General features: G+C 21.8%; 1 protein-coding gene and 5 long non-coding RNA genes across 6 annotated transcripts in view; 1 reads left to right on the top strand and 5 right to left on the bottom strand.

Moving 5' to 3' along the window:
* The window catches only part of LOC145976859 (uncharacterized), a 77,110-nt gene that overhangs the window by 1,278 nt on the left and 53,247 nt on the right, over window positions 1-22,585 (top strand). The gene's annotated exons all lie outside the window — the stretch shown is intronic.
* On the bottom strand, window positions 1,737-2,941 carry LOC145976754 (uncharacterized). Its single transcript, XR_014440303.1, has 3 exons — window positions 2,895-2,941; window positions 2,239-2,383; window positions 1,737-1,861 (listed from the first exon to the last, which is right to left on the bottom strand). It is a non-coding gene; the product is annotated as an uncharacterized LOC145976754 (long non-coding RNA).
* On the bottom strand, window positions 7,348-8,816 carry LOC145976582 (uncharacterized). The gene is made up of 3 exons (XR_014440273.1): window positions 8,649-8,816; window positions 7,976-8,120; window positions 7,348-7,598 (listed from the first exon to the last, which is right to left on the bottom strand). It is a non-coding gene; the product is annotated as an uncharacterized LOC145976582 (long non-coding RNA).
* Window positions 12,979-16,662, bottom strand: LOC145977345 (uncharacterized). Its single transcript, XM_083109247.1, has 5 exons — window positions 16,585-16,662; window positions 15,198-15,406; window positions 14,378-14,600; window positions 13,718-13,862; window positions 12,979-13,340 (listed from the first exon to the last, which is right to left on the bottom strand). Exons 2-5 carry the CDS (start codon window positions 15,289-15,291, stop codon window positions 13,317-13,319), a joined length of 486 nt encoding a protein of 161 aa, XP_082965373.1. The 5' UTR covers window positions 15,292-15,406; window positions 16,585-16,662; the 3' UTR covers window positions 12,979-13,316.
* On the bottom strand, window positions 18,728-20,183 carry LOC145977360 (uncharacterized). The gene is made up of 3 exons (XR_014440487.1): window positions 20,127-20,183; window positions 19,467-19,611; window positions 18,728-19,089 (listed from the first exon to the last, which is right to left on the bottom strand). It is a non-coding gene; the product is annotated as an uncharacterized LOC145977360 (long non-coding RNA).
* LOC145977362 (uncharacterized) lies at window positions 20,178-22,411 on the bottom strand. Its single transcript, XR_014440488.1, has 3 exons — window positions 22,334-22,411; window positions 20,947-21,155; window positions 20,178-20,349 (listed from the first exon to the last, which is right to left on the bottom strand). It is a non-coding gene; the product is annotated as an uncharacterized LOC145977362 (long non-coding RNA).

Raw genomic sequence — 22,585 nt, 5'->3', positions numbered from 1 at the left:
TGTTTCGCATTTAAAATGCCGAATATTGTTGGATGAATATTATTTCGTGCCGAAAGTTGCAAACTTATATAGAGAGAGAATCTCTTGTTCGTATATATATTATTTATATATTTATTATTTATCATATCTATATAAATATTTTAAAAATTTTATGACACTGTTGATTAAAATACAAACAAATGTTAATTAATACTTTTACATCTATCAAAAACAATATCATAAATGTATATTAATATAATTAGTTATTTCATATTCCATTATAATATATTTGTAATACGATCTATAAATTATATTCTTTAATCTGTAGAGCTAAGAAAAGGGAAATTGTTTTTGTGTATCAACAAATTATGCCGTGGATATGAATAATATTCCTTCTTCTAATATTAATACCTAATTTCAACACTATTTAAAAAAATATAAACATTATTGAATATACAGGTTCAAAAAATTTTTCCGCATGCATCAATTTTAAATTATAATTGCAACAGAATAAAGACTAATATTTTTATATTACAATTAATTGATAAACGAATTATTCTTTATGATTAATCGATAATTAATTCTGATATTAAATTCGGTGATATATATTTTTTGATAGAAAATACACACACATTAATAATTTATCACCATTCCAAATTTGTATTTTGTAAAGTGTGGAATCGTACAATATATTACATACAAAACGATCGTCAATAAAGATACAAGTAACGGTATAATGTAATATATAAACAAATGTCGCTTTTATAATACAAAAAGTTATAAAAAATTAACTTAAAAAAATTATATTTGTTAAATATAAAAGTCTTGCCAACAGTAGGGATATGTATAAATTAATATATATTCATAATATATATTGATTAATACAAAAGAGCAGACATTTATAATACGCATGTTTGTACGAACTATATATTTTTAAATATTGTCAATATTGCTAAATTATATTGTTCGATAAAAACATACATACATTTTAATTATTAATAATTAACTATTTATGTTACAATATCTGTGTTATAGTTTTTTATTTATAATATTATATAATATGATAGATAAAATAACGGTATATAAATATTAATTATTTCTAAATATACAATATTATATACAATATTATAAATATTTTATAGCAATTACTTAATAATAATTATTATATTAAACCGATAATAATAATTATTAAATAAATAAATTAAATAGGATTATTGTGTCTGTAAATAGTTATATAAATAGTTAAATTTATGATATACAATGAATAATTATAAGTACATATATAATTAATTAAATAATTATACTTATATCATTAATTATTTATATCATATTTTATTTAACACATATTAATTATGTCAAATTATTTGCAAATTATATGTTACATATAAATTTGAAAAAAGTTTGTTCTTTGTTAGGTAAAAACAATTTTATTATTTTTTCCAAATTTTTATATTTCGAGAAAAACAAAATTGTAAAAATAATACAATTATTACAAAAATAATTGTATAATAAATCAGAAAAAAATTAATCACTTGATCGTTTGCAGTAATTAATTTTTACTTTCTTGATTTATTAAAATTACATAAAACATTTTTAATTTATTATATCTTTGAATCGCACAATCTGGCAGTTCTCAAAATTTATAAATATGAAAAAATTATCTTAGTTTATGAAATTATGTTATATTATACATTTATTAAAATATATCCTATCTTAAAAACTAATCGTACATAACAACATATGCGCTGTCTAAACGATTTGAAGTTGAGAATAGGGTTAATAACGTACTTAGGTAATCTTATCAATATTATAGATATGTGACTCTTTGCGATAATGTGCAAAATGTTAACTTTCCGAATTAATGTTCATCCTCATCTGACGTCTGCAAAATTAAGGATATTGTTAATATTATTAAAATAATAAATAATTAGAAAATAAAATACCATAAGCAAAACGTTATGTTAATGTTAAAAAGAAAATGTTTCTTGATTTACATTTCATAATTATATAAATTTTTTTAAATCTGTATATGCCAAGTTAGAATATACTTCTAAACTTCAATCATTTATTTCTGAAACATCTTGTATATTTATAATGATACTCATTTGTATGGTTAGATTATTCTTATTTTTATGTTTCAAAAAATAGTGTATCGATTTAAGATAACTTTTCTGTTTAATTTACTTATTGATAGGTTAGGTTAGGTTAGGTATTTTTAGTAGTATATTTTACTACTAGTAGTTAGTATATTTTACTTACATATTCGATTGGATGCATATTCCCTCGTTCTATCCAATAAATTCTGTTGTCTCGATAATGGACAGCTGGCTCATTTTCTCTAGCTTGATTGCGGCGGAACAACCAGTTGTATGAGATTTCTAGGCAACCTCGTATACAATCCGTACTACATTTGTAAACGAAATTCGTAAACAATTAAAAGAACTATTTTTAATAATAAGAAGATTTGTAACAAATTAATCAATACTTGCAACATAACAATTAATAATTAGCAATAAAATAATTATAAAATTCGTGATATTATATTTATTTGAATCTTATTCATAACTTTTATGATAAAATAATAACACAGCATTACATTCGAAAAATTAAAATATTGATTTTAAAATATTATACTTATATTGATTAATATAATACTTATATTGATTTGAATATCCATATATTTATTACATGACAATAATATCTTAAATTCTTATTAATATTATGAATTTAAATCAAAATATTTTTTTTCTTATACTGCATTAATGTATACATATATCCACCCACGCCTCTCTCCCTTCCCATACACACATATTTTACGCTATCATCCATACATATGTATACACAGAGATGCATATACATAATAACATATTTATTACAATTTCGTTAATTTAATTAAGTATAAAAATAAAATTTACCTGCATAGCGTAAAAAACACAAAACAAGCTAGAAATAGGACTAAACCGATATAGAAATACTTTAAAATATAATTATAAATATAAGTGTTAGAATCCTTATCAGTGTCTATGAAATTAGTTGGTATTTCTTTCTTTCCATCATCGGTTTTATACCGCCATATATCTTCGTCATCTTTTCCATTAGTATCTTTTTTATCATTGGTTATGTCTAATGTAATATAAACTAAAAGATAATTCATATTATTAATTTAATGTATAAATTGAGATGACACTATTGTTATTAATTTATCAACGTTGTTTTTTCATCTCACAAAAGAATATAAATTTAATAATATTATTAATAAAATGAAATTCATTATTGGTGCATTAATCTTTTTACAAAAAATAATAGTTATTATTAATTTAGCTTATTAACAGTTAACGTATACATACTCATATATATGTATATACATTATTAGTAAAAGTATATCCATGTGTGTAACAAGCCTATATTATGTACGCGCGCACGTTACTTTTTCTCTATATAGATTTAGAATATATGTACATTTTTATATAGCTATTCTTTAATAAATTGTATTTATTCTTTATATATATATATATATATATATATTTTTGGATATATATTGAAAGGAAGAAAGAAAGAGAAACGTAAAAATCACACAATGATTAAGTTTCATTTTTTAAATAAGTGCTTTCAAATATAAGTATAAACTAAATAAATCTGATTTATATCAAGCAAAGATTGTGCAAATATTTATACAAGGTATTATACACCTTATTATCTTACCTGATACGGTTAAGATAAAGACAATAAAAGCTATTACTGAATATAATGAACTGAATATTCTCCTTCCGATTTTCTTTATTATAGCAACAGACATTGCGGATACTTGTTTAGCGCGTTTCTTCTTAAACTTGAATAAAATTTGAGATTGCAATTTATCGAATCTTTCTTATTCGGTTTTCGTAACCCATATCACGATGTTATATCGATTCCTTAAAAAAGAAAATAAAAAAATAAAGAAAAGAAAAAAACATTTATTTAATACATATTTTTTTTCGTGCTTATCCAATAACACAGATTTTAAGCAAAACAAAAAAAATAAATTTCTTAACCGAAATTACATTAAAAGAGACATTGAATGAATGAAAAGTATAAAAATTAATACAATATATTTTTATATTAATATATAAAAATAATAAAAAAATAGTTGTGATTAAAAATGTTAAAGAAAAAATTCAATTTGGTTTTAAAATACAGTATATGATCATTATAATTTTTTGTACCGTCAAATTCGTTCGAACCGTTAGATACCGTTAATTCGATCGAAGTTTTGAAGATACAGATTCTGTGGACATTCATGCTTTATATATTTTAACACTGTCATATTGTACATATGCAACATATATTCATATACATACTCAAAATATAAATAAGTTTAAAATATTTGTAATCAGATTTGAAATATTTGAAAATTAATAATAATATAATCTTTTCTGCCAAATAGATCTAAAATATTCCGAAAAAACAAAATATTTATGTTTGCTATTGTTATTTATACTTATATTTTTTAAAATCATAGCAACTGTAAGAGTTTTAGAAGGTTACAGTAAAAGAATTTCTACATGCTTCCTTATTACTTTTGATGAAACTTGTATTTTTCTCTAGAATTTCTTGTCAAAAGGATTAAAATCCCGTAATTTTACAAACAAATATTATATTAAGAATTTCTAATTAAGAATTTGTAATATAACGCAAATCAAGACGATAAATGTACCTTTCGTAAATAATTCAGATTTTATTTTCGATCTCGATGAAGAAAGTAAGAAAATATCGCTCAATATGTGTATGTATATGAAATGTATAATGTATATATGTTGCATATATACAATATGATAGTGTTAAAATATATAAAGAACGAGTATCTGTATAACCTGTAACTTCAAAATTTCGACCGTTACATAACGTTCGAACGAATTTGACGGTACGTAATGGTTCGAATAAATTTAACGGTACAAAAAATTATAATGATCACATGCTGGTAATTTTATCCTAACAAAACTTAATATATTATATTATATAATTGTATTATATGAAAGGCTAAGATAAGGTTCGTTGTGTTAAGCAAGATACTAAAATGCTAAATTGGTTTTACAATATGAATATCTTACTTTTAGCAGTATATGATCCAAGTAGTTGCCTTTCTGTTCTCTATACATACACGATACAGCGACAATGATAAACGTATACTTCTGACAAATACAAACAAATTTTGGAAATATATCCTTAAAAGTGTTGATTCATTTGCCTATTCTTATTGGCTGACAATATCACACGAATCTATTTATCTTTAGACGCTCCTAAGTCATCATGTATATTTTTCAGTGAAATCTGCATTATTTTGAATATTTTCTATTTTTTTACATGCAGATTTTTCTTTAAGCAACATTTTTGTTCGACAGCAGGTTACTTGATATAATATATAATATATTATATAAAAAATGAAACACATCTGACATCTTTTACTAACGAGAAAAATAACAAAATTGTTCAACAAAATTTACATGATTTTTATTCTTTTTCATTTACATCTTGGGCGGATAAGTTTTGTTGAGGACACTAAATAATTTTATTAAAAATAAAAATAATTTTTTAAAATAAAATTATTCGCCATTATTTAATTTATTATTTTACTTTAAAATAAAAACGTAATTGTAATATTATTATATAATTTATTATTATAATTTATTAACATTTGTTAACACGTCTTTATTTTTTTAAACTGTGTTCTTGGTTGCATAAAAATTTAAATATTTACTCAATAATTATAAACTATATTTCGCATTTATATATAAAATGCCGAATATTGGATGAATATTATTTCGTGCCGTAAGTTGCAAACTTATATAGCGAGAAAGCCTCTCTTGTTCGCATATATATTATATTTATCATATCTATATAAATATTTTAAAAACTTTATGACACTGTTGATTAAAATACAAACAAATGTTAATTAATACTTTTACATCTATCAAAAACAATATCATAAATGTATATTAATATAATTAGTTATTTCATATTCCATTATAATATATTTGTAATACGATCTATAAATTATATTCTTTAATCTGTAGAGCTAAGAAAAGGGAAATTGTTTTTGTGTATCAACAAATTATGCCGTGGATATGAATAATATTCCTTCTTCTAATATTAATACCTAATTTCAACACTATTTAAAAAAATATAAACATGATTGAATATACAGGTTCAAAAAATTTTTCCGCATGCATCAATTTTAAATTATAATTGCAACAGAATAAAGACTAATATTTTTATATTACAATTAATTGATAAACGAATTATTCTTTATGATTAATCGATAATTAATTCTGATATTAAATTCGGTGATATATATTTTTTGATAGAAAATACACACACATTAATAATTTATCACCATTCCAAATTTGTATTTTGTAAAGTGTGGAATCGTACAATATATTACATACAAAACGATCGTCAATAAAGATACAAGTAACGGTATAATGTAATATATAAACAAATGTCGCTTTTATAATACAAAAAGTTATAAAAAATTAACTTAAAAAAATTATATTTGTTAAATATAAAAGTCTTGCCAACAGTAGGGATATGTATAAATTAATATATATTCATAATACATATTGATTAATACAAAAGAGCAGACATTTATAATACGCATGTTTGTACGAACTATATATTTTTAAATATTGTCAATATTGCTAAATTATATTGTTCGATAAAAACATACATACATTTTAATTATTAATAAGTAACTATTTATGTTACAATATCTGTGTTATAGTTTTTTATTTATAGTATTATATAATATGATAGATAAAATAACGGTATATAAATATTAATTATTTCTAAATATACAATATTATATACAATATTATAAATATTTTATAGCAATTACTTAATAATAATTATTATATTAAACCGATAATAATAATTATTAAATAGATAAATTAAATAGGATTATTGTGTCTGTAAATAGTTATATAAATAGTTAAATTTATGATATACAATGAATAATTATAAGTACATATTTAATTAATTATAATTAATTATATTAAATAATTATAATTATATCATTAATTATTTATATCATATTTTATTTAACACATATTCATTATGTCAAATTATTTGCAAATTATATGTTACATATAAATTTGAAAAAAGTTTGTTCTTTGTTAGGTAAAAACAATTTTATTATTTTTTCCAAATTTTTATATTTCAAGAAAAACAAAATTGTAAAAATAATACAATTATTACAAAAATAATTGTATAATAAATCAGAAAAAAATTAATCACTTGATCGTTTGCAGTAATTAATTTTTACTTTCTTGATTTATTAAAATTACATAAAACATTTTTAATTTATTATATCTTTGAATCGCACAATCTGGCAGTTCTCAAAATTTATAAATATGAAAAAATTATCTTAGTTTATGAAATTATGTTATATTATACATTTATTAAAATATATCCTATCTTAAAAACTAATCGTACATAACAACATATGCGCTGTCTAAACGATTTGAAGTTGAGAATAGGGTTAATAACGTACTTAGGTAATCTTATCAATATTATAGATATGTGACTCTTTGCGATAATGTGCAAAATGTTAACTTTCCGAATTAATGTTCATCCTCATCTGACGTCTGCAAAATTAAGGATATTGTTAATATTATTAAAATAATAAATAATTAGAAAATAAAATACCATAAGCAAAACGTTATGTTAATGTTAAAAAGAAAATGTTTCTTGATTTACATTTCATAATTATATAAATTTTTTTAAATCTGTATATGCCAAGTTAGAATATACTTCTAAACTTCAATCATTTATTTCTGAAACATCTTGTATATTTATAATGATACTCATTTGTATGGTTAGATTATTCTTATTTTTATGTTTCAAAAAATAGTGTATCGATTTAAGATAACTTTTCTGTTTAATTTACTTATTGATAGGTTAGGTTAGGTTAGGTATTTTTAGTAGTATATTTTACTACTAGTAGTTAGTATATTTTACTTACATATTCGATTGGATGCATATTCCCTCGTTCTCTCCAATAAATTCTGTCGTCTCGATAATGGACAGCTGGCTCATTTTCTCTAGCTTGATTGCGGCGGAACAACCAGTTGTATGAGATTTCTAGGCAACCTCGTATACAATCCGTACTACATTTGTAAACGAAATTCGTAAACAATTAAAAGAACTATTTTTAATAATAAGAAGATTTGTAACAAATTAATCAATACTTGCAACATAATATAATTAATAATTAGCAATAAAATAATTATAAAATTCGTGATATTATATTTATTTGAATCTTATTCATAACTTTTATGATAAAATAATAACACAGCATTACATTCGAAAAATCAAAATATTGATTTTAAAATATTATACTTATATTGATTAATATAATACTTATATTGATTTGAATATCCATATATTTATTACATGACAATAATATCTTAAATTCTTATTAATATTATGAATTTAAATCAAAATATTTTTTTTCTTGTACTGCATTACTGTATAGATATGTATGTGACACACTCACTCACCCACCAACGCCCCCTTCCTTCCCACACACACACATATTACACGATCATCCATTCATATGTGTACACAGATATGCGTACATATAATAACACATTTATAATTTTGTTAATTTAATTAAGTATAAAAACAAAATTTACCTCCAACAAAAGTTTAATATTAACATAAGAATAATACAACAAGCTAGAATTAGTATCAAACCGCCATGAAGATGAAAATGAAAATCCGCATTAGGCTTTTTACGGTCTATGAAAACAGTTGGTGTTACTTTTTTTTTTATAACATCGTCTTCATATATCGTCCATATATCTTCGTAATTTTTTCCATTATTATCGTTTTTATCATTGGTTATGTCTAATGTAATATAAACTAAAAGATAATTCATATTATTAATTTAATGTATAAATTGAGATGACACTATTGTTATTAATTTATCAACGTTGTTTTTTCATCTCACAAAAGAATATAAATTTAATAATATTATTAATAAAATGAAATTCATTATTGGTGCATTAATCTTTTTACAAAAAATAATAGTTATTATTAATTTAGCTTATTAACAGTTAACGTATATATACCCATATATATGTATATACATTATTAGTAAAAGTATATCCATGTGTGTAACAAGCCTGTATTATGCGCGCGCGCACGTTACTTTTTCTGTATACAGATTTAGACTATATATTTTATATGTATATTTTTATATAGCTATTCTTTAATAAATTGTATTTATTCTTTATACATATATATATATTTTTGGAAAAATATTGAATGAAGGAAAGAAAGAGAAAAGTAAAAATCACACAATGATTAAGTTTCATTTTTTAAATAAGTTTCGCTTTCAAATATAAGTATAAACTAAATAAATCTGATTTATATCAAGCAAAGATAGTACAAATATTTATACAAGGTATTATACACCTTATTATCTTACCTGATACGGTTGAGATAAAGACAATAAAAACTATTACTGAATATAATGAACTGAATATTCTTCTTCCGATTTTCTTTATTATAGCAACAGACATTGCGGATACTTGTTTAGCGCGTTTCTTCTTAAACTTGAATAAAATTTGAGATTGCAATTTATCGAATCTTTCTTATTCGGTTTTCGTAACCCATATCACGATGTTATATCGATTCCTTAAAAAAGAAAATAAAAAAAAATAAAGAAAAGAAAAAAACATTTATTTAATACATATTTTTTTTCGTGCTTATCCAATAACACAGATTTTAAGCAAAACAAAAAAAATAAATTTCTTAACCGAAATTACATTAAAAGAGACATTGAATGAATGAAAAGTATAAAAATTAATACAATATATTTTTATATTAATATATAAAAATAATAAAAAAATAGTTGTGATTAAAAATGTTAAAGAAAAAATTCAATTTGGTTTTAAAATACAGTATATGATCATTATAATTTTTTGTACCGTCAAATTTGTTCGAACCGTTAGATACCGTTAATTCGATCGAAGTTTTGAAGATACAGATTCTGTGGACATTCATGCTTTATATATTTTAACACTGTCATATTGTACATATGCAACATATATTCATATACATACTCAAAATATAAATAAGTTTAAAATATTTGTAATCAGATTTGAAATATTTGAAAATTAATAATAATATAATCTTTTCTGCCAAATAGATCTAAAATATTCCGAAAAAACAAAATATTTATGTTTGCTATTGTTATTTATACTTATATTTTTTAAAATCATAGCAACTGTAAGAGTTTTAGAAGGTTATAGTAAAAGAATTTCTACATGCTTCCTTATTACTTTTGATGAAACTTGTATTTTTCTCTAGAATTTCTTGTCAAAAGGATTAAAATCCCGTAATTTTACAAACAAATATTATATTAAGAATTTCTAATTAAGAATTTGTAATATAACGCAAATCAAGACGATAAATGTACCTTTCGTAAATAATTCAGATTTTATTTTCGATGAAGAAAGTAAGAAAATATCGCTCAATATGTGTATGTATATGAAATGTATAATGTATATATGTTGCATATATACAATATGATAGTGTTAAAATATATAAAGAACGAGTATCTGTATAACCTGTAACTTCAAAATTTCGACCGTTACATAACGTTCGAACGAATTTGACGGTACGTAATGGTTCGAATAAATTTAACGGTACAAAAAATTATAATGATCACATGCTGGTAATTTTATCCTAACAAAACTTAACATATTATATTATATAATTGTATTATATGAAAGGCTAAGATAAGGTTCGTTGTGTTAAGCAAGATACTAAAATGCTAAATTGGTTTTATAATATGAATATCTTACTTTTAGCAGTATATGATCCAAGTAGTTGCCTTTCTGTTCTCTATACATACACGATACAGCGACAATGATAAACGTATACTTCTGACAAATACAAACAAATTTTGGAAATATATCCTTAAAAGTGTTGATTCATTTGCCTATTCTTATTGGCTGACAATATCACACGAATCTATTTATCTTTAGACGCTCCTAAGTCATCATGTATATTTTTCAGTGAAATCTGCATTATTTTGAATATTTTCTATTTTTTTACATGCAGATTTTTCTTTAAGCAACATTTTTGTTCGACAGCAGGTTACTTGATATAATATATAATATATTATATAAAAAATGAAACACATCTGACATCTTTTACTAACGAGAAAAATAACAAAATTGTTCAACAAAATTTACATGATTTTCATTCTTTTTCATTTACATCTTGAGCGGATAAGTTTTGTTGAGGACACTAAATAATTTTATTAAAAATAAAAATAATTTTTTAAAATAAAATTATTCGCCATTATTTAATTTATTATTTTACTTTAAAATAAATACGTAATTGTAATATTATTATATAATTTATTATTATAATTAATTTATTAACATTTGTTAACACGTCTTTATTTTTTTAAACTGTGTTCTTGGTTGCATAAAAATTTAAATATTTACTCAATAATTATAAACTATATTTCGCATTTATATAAAATGCCGAATATTGGATGAATATTATTTCGTGTCGTAAGTTGCAAACTTATATAGCGAGAAAGCCTCTCTCGTTCGCATATATATTATATTTATCATATCTATATAAATATTTTAAAAACTTTATGACACTGTTGATTACAATACAAACAAATGTTAATTAATGCTTTTACATCTATCAAAAACAATATCATAAATGTATATTAATGTAATTAATTATTTTATATTCCGATATAAAATTATATATTTCTAATACGATCTATAAATTATATTCTTTAATCTGTAGAATTAAGAAAAGGGAAATTGTTTTTGTGTATTAACAAATTATGCGGCGGATATGAATAATATTCCTTTTTCTAATATTAATACCTAATTTCAATACTATTTAAAAAAAATATAAATATTATTGAATATACAGTTTTAAAAAAATCTTTCCGCATGTATCAATTTTAAGTTATAACTGCAACAGAATAAAGACTAATATTTTTATATTACAATTAATTGTTAAACAAATTATTCTTTATGGTTAATCGATAATTAATTCTTATATTAAATTCGGTGATATATATTTTTTGATAGAAAATACACACACATTAATAATTTATCACCATTCCAAATTTGTATTTTGTAAAGTGTGGAATCGTACAATATATTACATACAAAACGATCGTCAATAAAGATACAAGTAACGGTATAATGTAATATATAAACAAATGTCGCTTTTATAATACAAAAAGTTATAAAAAATTAACTTAAAAAAATTATATTTGTTAAATATAAAGGTCTTGCCAACAGTAGGGATATATATAAATTAATATATATTCATAATATATATTGATTAATACAAAACAGCAGACGTTTACAATACGCATGTTTGTGCAAACTATATATTTTTAAATATTGTCAATATTGCTAAATTATATTGTTCGATAAAAACATACATACATTTTAATTATTAATAATTAACTATTTATGTTACAATATCTGTGTTATAGTTTTTTATTTATAATATTATATAATATGATAGATAAAATAACGGTATATAAATATTAATTATTTCTAAATATACAATATTATAAATATTTTATAGCAATTACTTAATAATAATTATTATATTAAACCGATAATAATAATTATTAAATAAATAAATTAAATAGGATTATTATGTCTGTAAATAGTTATATAAATAGTTAAATTTATGATATACAATGAATTATTATAAGTACATATATAATTAATTAAATAATTATAATTATATTATTAATTATTTATATCATATTTTATTTAACACATATTAATTATGTCAAATTATTTGCAAATTATATGTTACATATAAATTTGAAAAAAGTTTGTTGTTTGTTAGGTAAAAACAATTTTATTATTTTTTCCAAATTTTTATATTTCGAGAAAAACAAAATTGTAAAAATAATACAATTATTACAAAAATAATTGTATAATAAATCAGAAAAAAATTAATCACTTGATCGTTTGCAGTAATTAATTTTTACTTTCTTGATTTATTAAAATTACATAAAACATTTTTAATTTATTATATCTTTGAATCGCACAATCTGGCAGTTCTCAAAATTTATAAATATGAAAAAATTATCTTAGTTTATGAAATTATGTTATATTATACATTTATTAAAATATATCCTATCTTAAAAACTAATCGTACATAACAACATATGCGCTGTCTAAACGATTTGAAGTTGAGAATAGGGTTAATAACGTACTTAGGTAATCTTATCAATATTATAGATATGTGACTCTTTGCGATAATGTGCAAAATGTTAACTTTCCGAATTAATGTTCATCCTCATCTGACGTCTGCAAAATTAAGGATATTGTTAATATTATTAAAATAATAAATAATTAGAAAATAAAATACCATAAGCAAAACGTTATGTTAATGTTAAAAAGAAAATGTTTCTTGATTTACATTTCATAATTATATAAATTTTTTTAAATCTGTATATGCCAAGTTAGAATATACTTCTAAACTTCAATCATTTATTTCTGAAACATCTTGTATATTTATAATGATACTCATTTGTATGGTTAGATTATTCTTATTTTTATGTTTCAAAAAATAGTGTATCGATTTAAGATAACTTTTCTGTTTAATTTACTTATTGATAGGTTAGGTTAGGTTAGGTATTTTTAGTAGTATATTTTACTACTAGTAGTTAGTATATTTTACTTACATATTCGATTGGATGTATATTCCCTCGTTCTCTCCAATAAATTCTATCGTCTCGATAATGGATAGTTGGCTCATTTTCTCTAGCTTGATTGCGGCGGAACAACCAGTTGTATGAGATTTCTAGGCAACCTCGTATACAATCCGTACTACATTTGTAAACGAAATTCGTAAACAATTAAAAGAACTATTTTTAATAATAAGAAGATTTGTAACAAATTAATCAATACTTGCAACATAACAATTAATAATTAGCAATAAAATAATTATAAAATTCGTGAGATTATATTTACTTGAATCTTATTCATAACTTTTATGATAAAATAACACAGCATTACATTCGAAAAATTAAAATATTGATTTTGAAATATACTTATATTGATTAATATAATACTTATATTGATTTGAATATCCATATATTTATTACAATATTATTTATGACAATAATATCTTAAATTCTTATTAATATTATGAATTTAAATGAAAATATTTTTTTTCTCATACTGCATTAATGTATACATATATCCACCCACGCCTCTCTCCCTTCCCATACACACATATTTTACGCTATCATCCATACATATGTATACACAGAGATGCATATACATAATAACATATTTATTACAATTTCGTTAATTTAATTAAGTATAAAAATAAAATTTACCTGCATAGCGTAAAAAACACAAAACAAGCTAGAAATAGGACTAAACCGATAAAGAAATAGTTTAAAATATAAATATAAATATAAGCGTTAGAATTCTTATCAGTGTCTGTGAAATTAGTTGGTATTTCTTTCTTTCCATCATCGGTTTTATACCGCCATATATCTTCGTCATCTTTTCCATTAGTATCTTTTTTATCATTGGTTATGTCTAATGTAATATAAACTAAAAGATAATTCATATTATTAATTTAATGTATAAATTGAGATGACACTATTGTTATTAATTTATCAACGTTGTTTTTTCATCTCACAAAAGAATATAAATTTAATAATATTATTAATAAAATGAAATTCATTATTGGTGCATTAATCTTTTTACAAAAAATAATAGTTATTATTAATTTAGCTTATTAACAGTTAACGTATACATACTCATATATATGTATATACATTATTAGTAAAAGTATATCCATGTGTGTAACAAGCCTGTATTATGTACGCGCGCACGTTACTTTTTCTCTATATAGATTTAGAATATATGTACATTTTTATATAGCTATTCTTTAATAAATTGTATTTATTCTTTATATATATATATATATATATATATATATATATATATTTATTCTTTATATATATATATTTTTGGATATATATTGAAAGGAAGAAAGAAAGAGAAACGTAAAAATCACACAATGATTAAGTTTCATTTTTTAAATAAGTGCTTTCAAATATAAGTATAAACTAAATAAATCTGATTTATATCAAGCAAAGATTGTGCAAATATTTATACAAGGTATTATACACCTTATTATCTTACCTGATACGGTTGAGATAAAGACAATAAAAGCTATTACTGAATATAATGAACTGAATATTCTCCTTCCGATTTTCTTTATTATAGCAACAGACATTGCGGATACTTGTTTAGCACGTTTCTTCTTAAACTTGAATAAAATTTGAGATTGCAATTTATCGAATCTTTCTTATTCGGTTTTCGTAACCCATATCACGATGTTATATCGATTCCTTAAAAAAGAAAATAAAAAAAAATAAAGAAAAGAAAAAAACATTTATTTAATACATATTTTTTTTCGTGCTTATCCAATAACACAGATTTTAAGCAAAACAAAAAAAATAAATTTCTTAACCGAAATTACATTAAAAGAGACATTGAATGAATGAAAAGTATAAAAATTAATACAATATATTTTTATATTAATATATAAAAATAATAAAAAAATAGTTGTGATTAAAAATGTTAAAGAAAAAATTCAATTTGGTTTTAAAATACAGTATATGATCATTATAATTTTTTGTACCGTCAAATTCGTTCGAACCGTTAGATACCGTTAATTCGATCGAAGTTTTGAAGATACAGATTCTGTGGACATTCATGCTTTATATATTTTAACACTGTCATATTGTACATATGCAACATATATTCATATACATACTCAAAATATAAATAAGTTTAAAATATTTGTAATCAGATTTGAAATATTTGAAAATTAATAATAATATAATCTTTTCTGCCAAATAGATCTAAAATATTCCGAAAAAACAAAATATTTATGTTTGCTATTGTTATTTATACTTATATTTTTTAAAATCATAGCAACTGTAAGAGTTTTAGAAGGTTACAGTAAAAGAATTTCTACATGCTTCCTTATTACTTTTGATGAAACTTGTATTTTTCTCTAGAATTTCTTGTCAAAAGGATTAAAATCCCGTAATTTTACAAACAAATATTATATTAAGAATTTCTAATTAAGAATTTGTAATATAACGCAAATCAAGACGATAAATGTACCTTTCGTAAATAATTCAGATTTTATTTTCGATCTCGATGAAGAAAGTAAGAAAATATCGCTCAATATGTGTATGTATATGAAATGTATAATGTATATATGTTGCATATATACAATATGATAGTGTTAAAATATATAAAGAACGAGTATCTGTATAACCTGTAACTTCAAAATTTCGACCGTTACATAACGTTCGAACGAATTTGACGGTACGTAATGGTTCGAATAAATTTAACGGTACAAAAAATTATAATGATCACATGCTGGTAATTTTATCCTAACAAAACTTAATATATTATATTATATAATTGTATTATATGAAAGGCTAAGATAAGGTTCGTTGTGTTAAGCAAGATACTAAAATGCTAAATTGGTTTTACAATATGAATATCTTACTTTTAGCAGTATATGATCCAAGTAGTTGCCTTTCTGTTCTCTATACATACACGATACAGCGACAATGATAAACGTATACTTCTGACAAATACAAACAAATTTTGGAAATATATCCTTAAAAGTGTTGATTCATTTGCCTATTCTTATTGGCTGACAATATCACACGAATCTATTTATCTTTAGACGCTCCTAAGTCATCATGTATATTTTTCAGTGAAATCTGCATTATTTTGAATATTTTCTATTTTTTTACATGCAGATTTTTCTTTAAGCAACATTTTTGTTCGACAGCAGGTTACTTGATATAATATATAATATATTATATAAAAAATGAAACACATCTGACATCTTTTACTAACGAGAAAAATAACAAAATTGTTCAACAAAATTTACATGATTTTTATTCTTTTTCATTTACATCTTGGGCGGATAAGTTTTGTTGAGGACACTAAATAATTTTATTAAAAATAAAAATAATTTTTTAAAATAAAATTATTCGCCATTATTTAATTTATTATTTTACTTTAAAATAAAAACGTAATTGTAATATTATTATATAATTTATTATTATAATTTATTAACATTTGTTAACACGTCTTTATTTTTTTAAACTGTGTTCTTGGTTGCATAAAAATTTAAATATTTACTCAATAATTATAAACTATATTTCGCATTTATATATAAAATGCCGAATATTGGATGAATATTATTTCGTGCCGTAAGTTGCAAACTTATATAGCGAGAAAGCCTCTCTTGTTCGCATATATATTATATTTATCATATCTATATAAATATTTTAAAAACTTTATGACACTGTTGATTAAAATACAAACAAATGTTAATTAATACTTTTACATCTATCAAAAACAATATCATAAATGTATATTAATATAATTAGTTATTTCATATTCCATTATAATATATTTGTAATACGATCTATAAATTATATTCTTTAATCTGTAGAGCTAAGAAAAGGGAAATTGTTTTTGTGTATCAACAAATTATGCCGTGGATATGAATAATATTCCTTCTTCTAATATTAATACCTAATTTCAACACTATTTAAAAAAATATAAACATGATTGAATATACAGGTTCAAAAAATTTTTCCGCATGCATCAATTTTAAATTATAATTGCAACAGAATAAAGACTAATATTTTTATATTACAATTAATTGATAAACGAATTATTCTTTATGATTAATCGATAATTAATTCTGATATTAAATTCGGTGATATATATTTTTTGATAGAAAATACACACACATTAATAATTTATCACCATTCCAAATTTGTATTTTGTAAAGTGTGGAATCGTACAATATATTACATACAAAACGATCGTCAATAAAGATACAAGTAACGGTATAATGTAATATATAAACAAATGTCGCTTTTATAATACAAAAAGTTATAAAAAATTAACTTAAAAAAATTATATTTGTTAAATATAAAGGTCTTGCCAACAGTAGGGATATATATAAATTAATATATATTCATAATATATATTGATTAATACAAAACAGCAGACGTTTACAATACGCATGTTTGTGCAAACTATATATTTTTAAATATTGTCAATATTGCTAAATTATATTGTTCGATAAAAACATACATACATTTTAATTATTAATAATTAACTATTTATGTTACAATATCTGTGTTATAGTTTTTTATTTATAATATTATATAATATGATAGATAAAATAACGGTATATAAATATTAATTATTTCTAAATATACAATATTATAAATATTTTATAGCAATTACTTAATAATAATTATTATATTAAACCGATAATAATAATTATTAAATAAATAAATTAAATAGGATTATTATGTCTGTAAATAGTTATATAAATAGTTAAATTTATGATATACAATGAATTATTATAAGTACATATATAATTAATTAAATAATTATAATTATATTATTAATTATTTATATCATATTTTATTTAACACATATTAATTATGTCAAATTATTTGCAAATTATATGTTACATATAAATTTGAAAAAAGTTTGTTGTTTGTTAGGTAAAAACAATTTTATTATTTTTTCCAAATTTTTATATTTCGAGAAAAACAAAATTGTAAAAATAATACAATTATTACAAAAATAATTGTATAATAAATCAGAAAAAAATTAATCACTTGATCGTTTGCAGTAATTAATTTTTACTTTCTTGATTTATTAAAATTACATAAAACATTTTTAATTTATTATATCTTTGAATCGCACAATCTGGCAGTTCTCAAAATTTATAAATATGAAAAAATTATCTTAGTTTATGAAATTATGTTATATTATACATTTATTAAAATATATCCTATCTTAAAAACTAATCGTACATAACAACATATGCGCTGTCTAAACGATTTGAAGTTGAGAATAGGGTTAATAACGTACTTAGGTAATCTTATCAATATTATAGATATGTGACTCTTTGCGATAATGTGCAAAATGTTAACTTTCCGAATTAATGTTCATCCTCATCTGACGTCTGCAAAATTAAGGATATTGTTAATATTATTAAAATAATAAATAATTAGAAAATAAAATACCATAAGCAAAACGTTATGTTAATGTTAAAAAGAAAATGTTTCTTGATTTACATTTCATAATTATATAAATTTTTTTAAATCTGTATATGCCAAGTTAGAATATACTTCTAAACTTCAATCATTTATTTCTGAAACATCTTGTATATTTATAATGATACTCATTTGTATGGTTAGATTATTCTTATTTTTATGTTTCAAAAAATAGTGTATCGATTTAAGATAACTTTTCTGTTTAATTTACTTATTGATAGGTTAGGTTAGGTTAGGTATTTTTAGTAGTATATTTTACTACTAGTAGTTAGTATATTTTACTTACATATTCGATTGGATGTATATTCCCTCGTTCTCTCCAATAAATTCTATCGTCTCGATAATGGATAGTTGGCTCATTTTCTCTAGCTTGATTGCGGCGGAACAACCAGTTGTATGAGATTTCTAGGCAACCTCGTATACAATCCGTACTACATTTGTAAACGAAATTCGTAAACAATTAAAAGAACTATTTTTAATAATAAGAAGATTTGTAACAAATTAATCAATACTTGCAACATAACAATTAATAATTAGCAATAAAATAATTATAAAATTCGTGAGATTATATTTACTTGAATCTTATTCATAACTTTTATGATAAAATAACACAGCATTACATTCGAAAAATTAAAATATTGATTTTGAAATATACTTATATTGATTAATATAATACTTATATTGATTTGAATATCCATATATTTATTACAATATTATTTATGACAATAATATCTTAAATTCTTATTAATATTATGAATTTAAATGAAAATATTTTTTTTCTCATACTGCATTAATGTATACATATATCCACCCACGCCTCTCTCCCTTCCCATACACACATATTTTACGCTATCATCCATACATATGTATACACAGAGATGCATATACATAATAACATATTTATTACAATTTCGTTAATTTAATTAAGTATAAAAATAAAATTTACCTGCATAGCGTAAAAAACACAAAACAAGCTAGAAATAGGATTAAACCGATAAAGAAATAGTTTAAAATATAAATATAAATATAAGCGTTAGAATTCTTATCAGTGTCTGTGAAATTAGTTGGTATTTCTTTCTTTCCATCATCGGTTTTATACCGCCATATATCTTCGTCATCTTTTCCATTAGTATCTTTTTTATCATTGGTTATGTCTAATGTAATATAAACTAAAAGATAATTCATATTATTAATTTAATGTATAAATTGAGATGACACTATTGTTATTAATTTATCAACGTTGTTTTTTCATCTCACAAAAGAATATAAATTTAATAATATTATTAATAAAATGAAATTCATTATTGGTGCATTAATCTTTTTACAAAAAATAATAGTTATTATTAATTTAGCTTATTAACAGTTAACGTATACATACTCATATATATGTATATACATTATTAGTAAAAGTATATCCATGTGTGTAACAAGCCTGTATTATGTACGCGCGCACGTTACTTTTTCTCTATATAGATTTAGAATATATGTACATTTTTATATAGCTATTCTTTAATAAATTGTATTTATTCTTTATATATATATATATATATATATATATATATATATATTTATTCTTTATATATATATATTTTTGGATATATATTGAAAGGAAGAAAGAAAGAGAAACGTAAAAATCACACAATGATTAAGTTTCATTTTTTAAATAAGTGCTTTCAAATATAAGTATAAACTAAATAAATCTGATTTATATCAAGCAAAGATTGTGCAAATATTTATACAAGGTATTATACACCTTATTATCTTACCTGATACGGTTGAGATAAAGACAATAAAAGCTATTACTGAATATAATGAACTGAATATTCTCCTTCCGATTTTCTTTATTATAGCAACAGACATTGCGGATACTTGTTTAGCACGTTTCTTCTTAAACTTGAATAAAATTTGAGATTGCAATTTATCGAATCTTTCTTATTCGGTTTTCGTAACCCATATCACGATGTTATATCGATTCCTTAAAAAAGAAAATAAAAAAAAATAAAGAAAAGAAAAAAACATTTATTTAATACATATTTTTTTTCGTGCTTATCCAATAACACAGATTTTAAGCAAAACAAAAAAAATAAATTTCTTAACCGAAATTACATTAAAAGAGACATTGAATGAATGAAAAGTATAAAAATTAATACAATATATTTTTATATTAATATATAAAAATAATAAAAAAATAGTTGTGATTAAAAATGTTAAAGAAAAAATTCAATTTGGTTTTAAAATACAGTATATGATCATTATAATTTTTTGTACCGTCAAATTCGTTCGAACCGTTAGATACCGTTAATTCGATCGAAGTTTTGAAGATACAGATTCTGTGGACATTCATGCTTTATATATTTTAACACTGTCATATTGTACATATGCAACATATATTCATATACATACTCAAAATATAAATAAGTTTAAAATATTTGTAATCAGATTTGAAATATTTGAAAATTAATAATAATATAATCTTTTCTGCCAAATAGATCTAAAATATTCCGAAAAAACAAAATATTTATGTTTGCTATTGTTATTTATACTTATATTTTTTAAAATCATAGCAACTGTAAGAGTTTTAGAAGGTTACAGTAAAAGAATTTCTACATGCTTCCTTATTACTTTTGATGAAACTTGTATTTTTCTCTAGAATTTCTTGTCAAAAGGATTAAAATCCCGTAATTTTACAAACAAATATTATATTAAGAATTTCTAATTAAGAATTTGTAATATAACGCAAATCAAGACGATAAATGTACCTTTCGTAAATAATTCAGATTTTATTTTCGATCTCGATGAAGAAAGTAAGAAAATATCGCTCAATATGTGTATGTATATGAAATGTATAATGTATATATGTTGCATATATACAATATGATAGTGTTAAAATATATAAAGAACGAGTATCTGTATAACCTGTAACTTCAAAATTTCGACCGTTACATAACGTTCGAACGAATTTGACGGTACGTAATGGTTCGAATAAATTTAACGGTACAAAAAATTATAATGATCACATGCTGGTAATTTTATCCTAACAAAACTTAATATATTATATTATATAATTGTATTATATGAAAGGCTAAGATAAGGTTCGTTGTGTTAAGCAAGATACTAAAATGCTAAATTGGTTTTACAATATGAATATCTTACTTTTAGCAGTATATGATCCAAGTAGTTGCCTTTCTGTTCTCTATACATACACGATACAGCGACAATGATAAACGTATACTTCTGACAAATACAAACAAATTTTGGAAATATATCCTTAAAAGTGTTGATTCATTTGCCTATTCTTATTGGCTGACAATATCACACGAATCTATTTATCTTTAGACGCTCCTAAGTCATCATGTATATTTTTCAGTGAAATCTGCATTATTTTGAATATTTTCTATTTTTTTA

The sequence above is a fragment of the Camponotus vicinus genome, unplaced genomic scaffold (assembly GCF_025532165.1).
Source record: "Camponotus vicinus isolate PSW18456_S1 unplaced genomic scaffold, iyCamVici1.0 SCAF_9, whole genome shotgun sequence".
Classification (NCBI taxonomy): domain Eukaryota; kingdom Metazoa; phylum Arthropoda; class Insecta; order Hymenoptera; family Formicidae; genus Camponotus; species Camponotus vicinus.
This window is presented reverse-complemented; position numbering and strand designations above follow the sequence as displayed.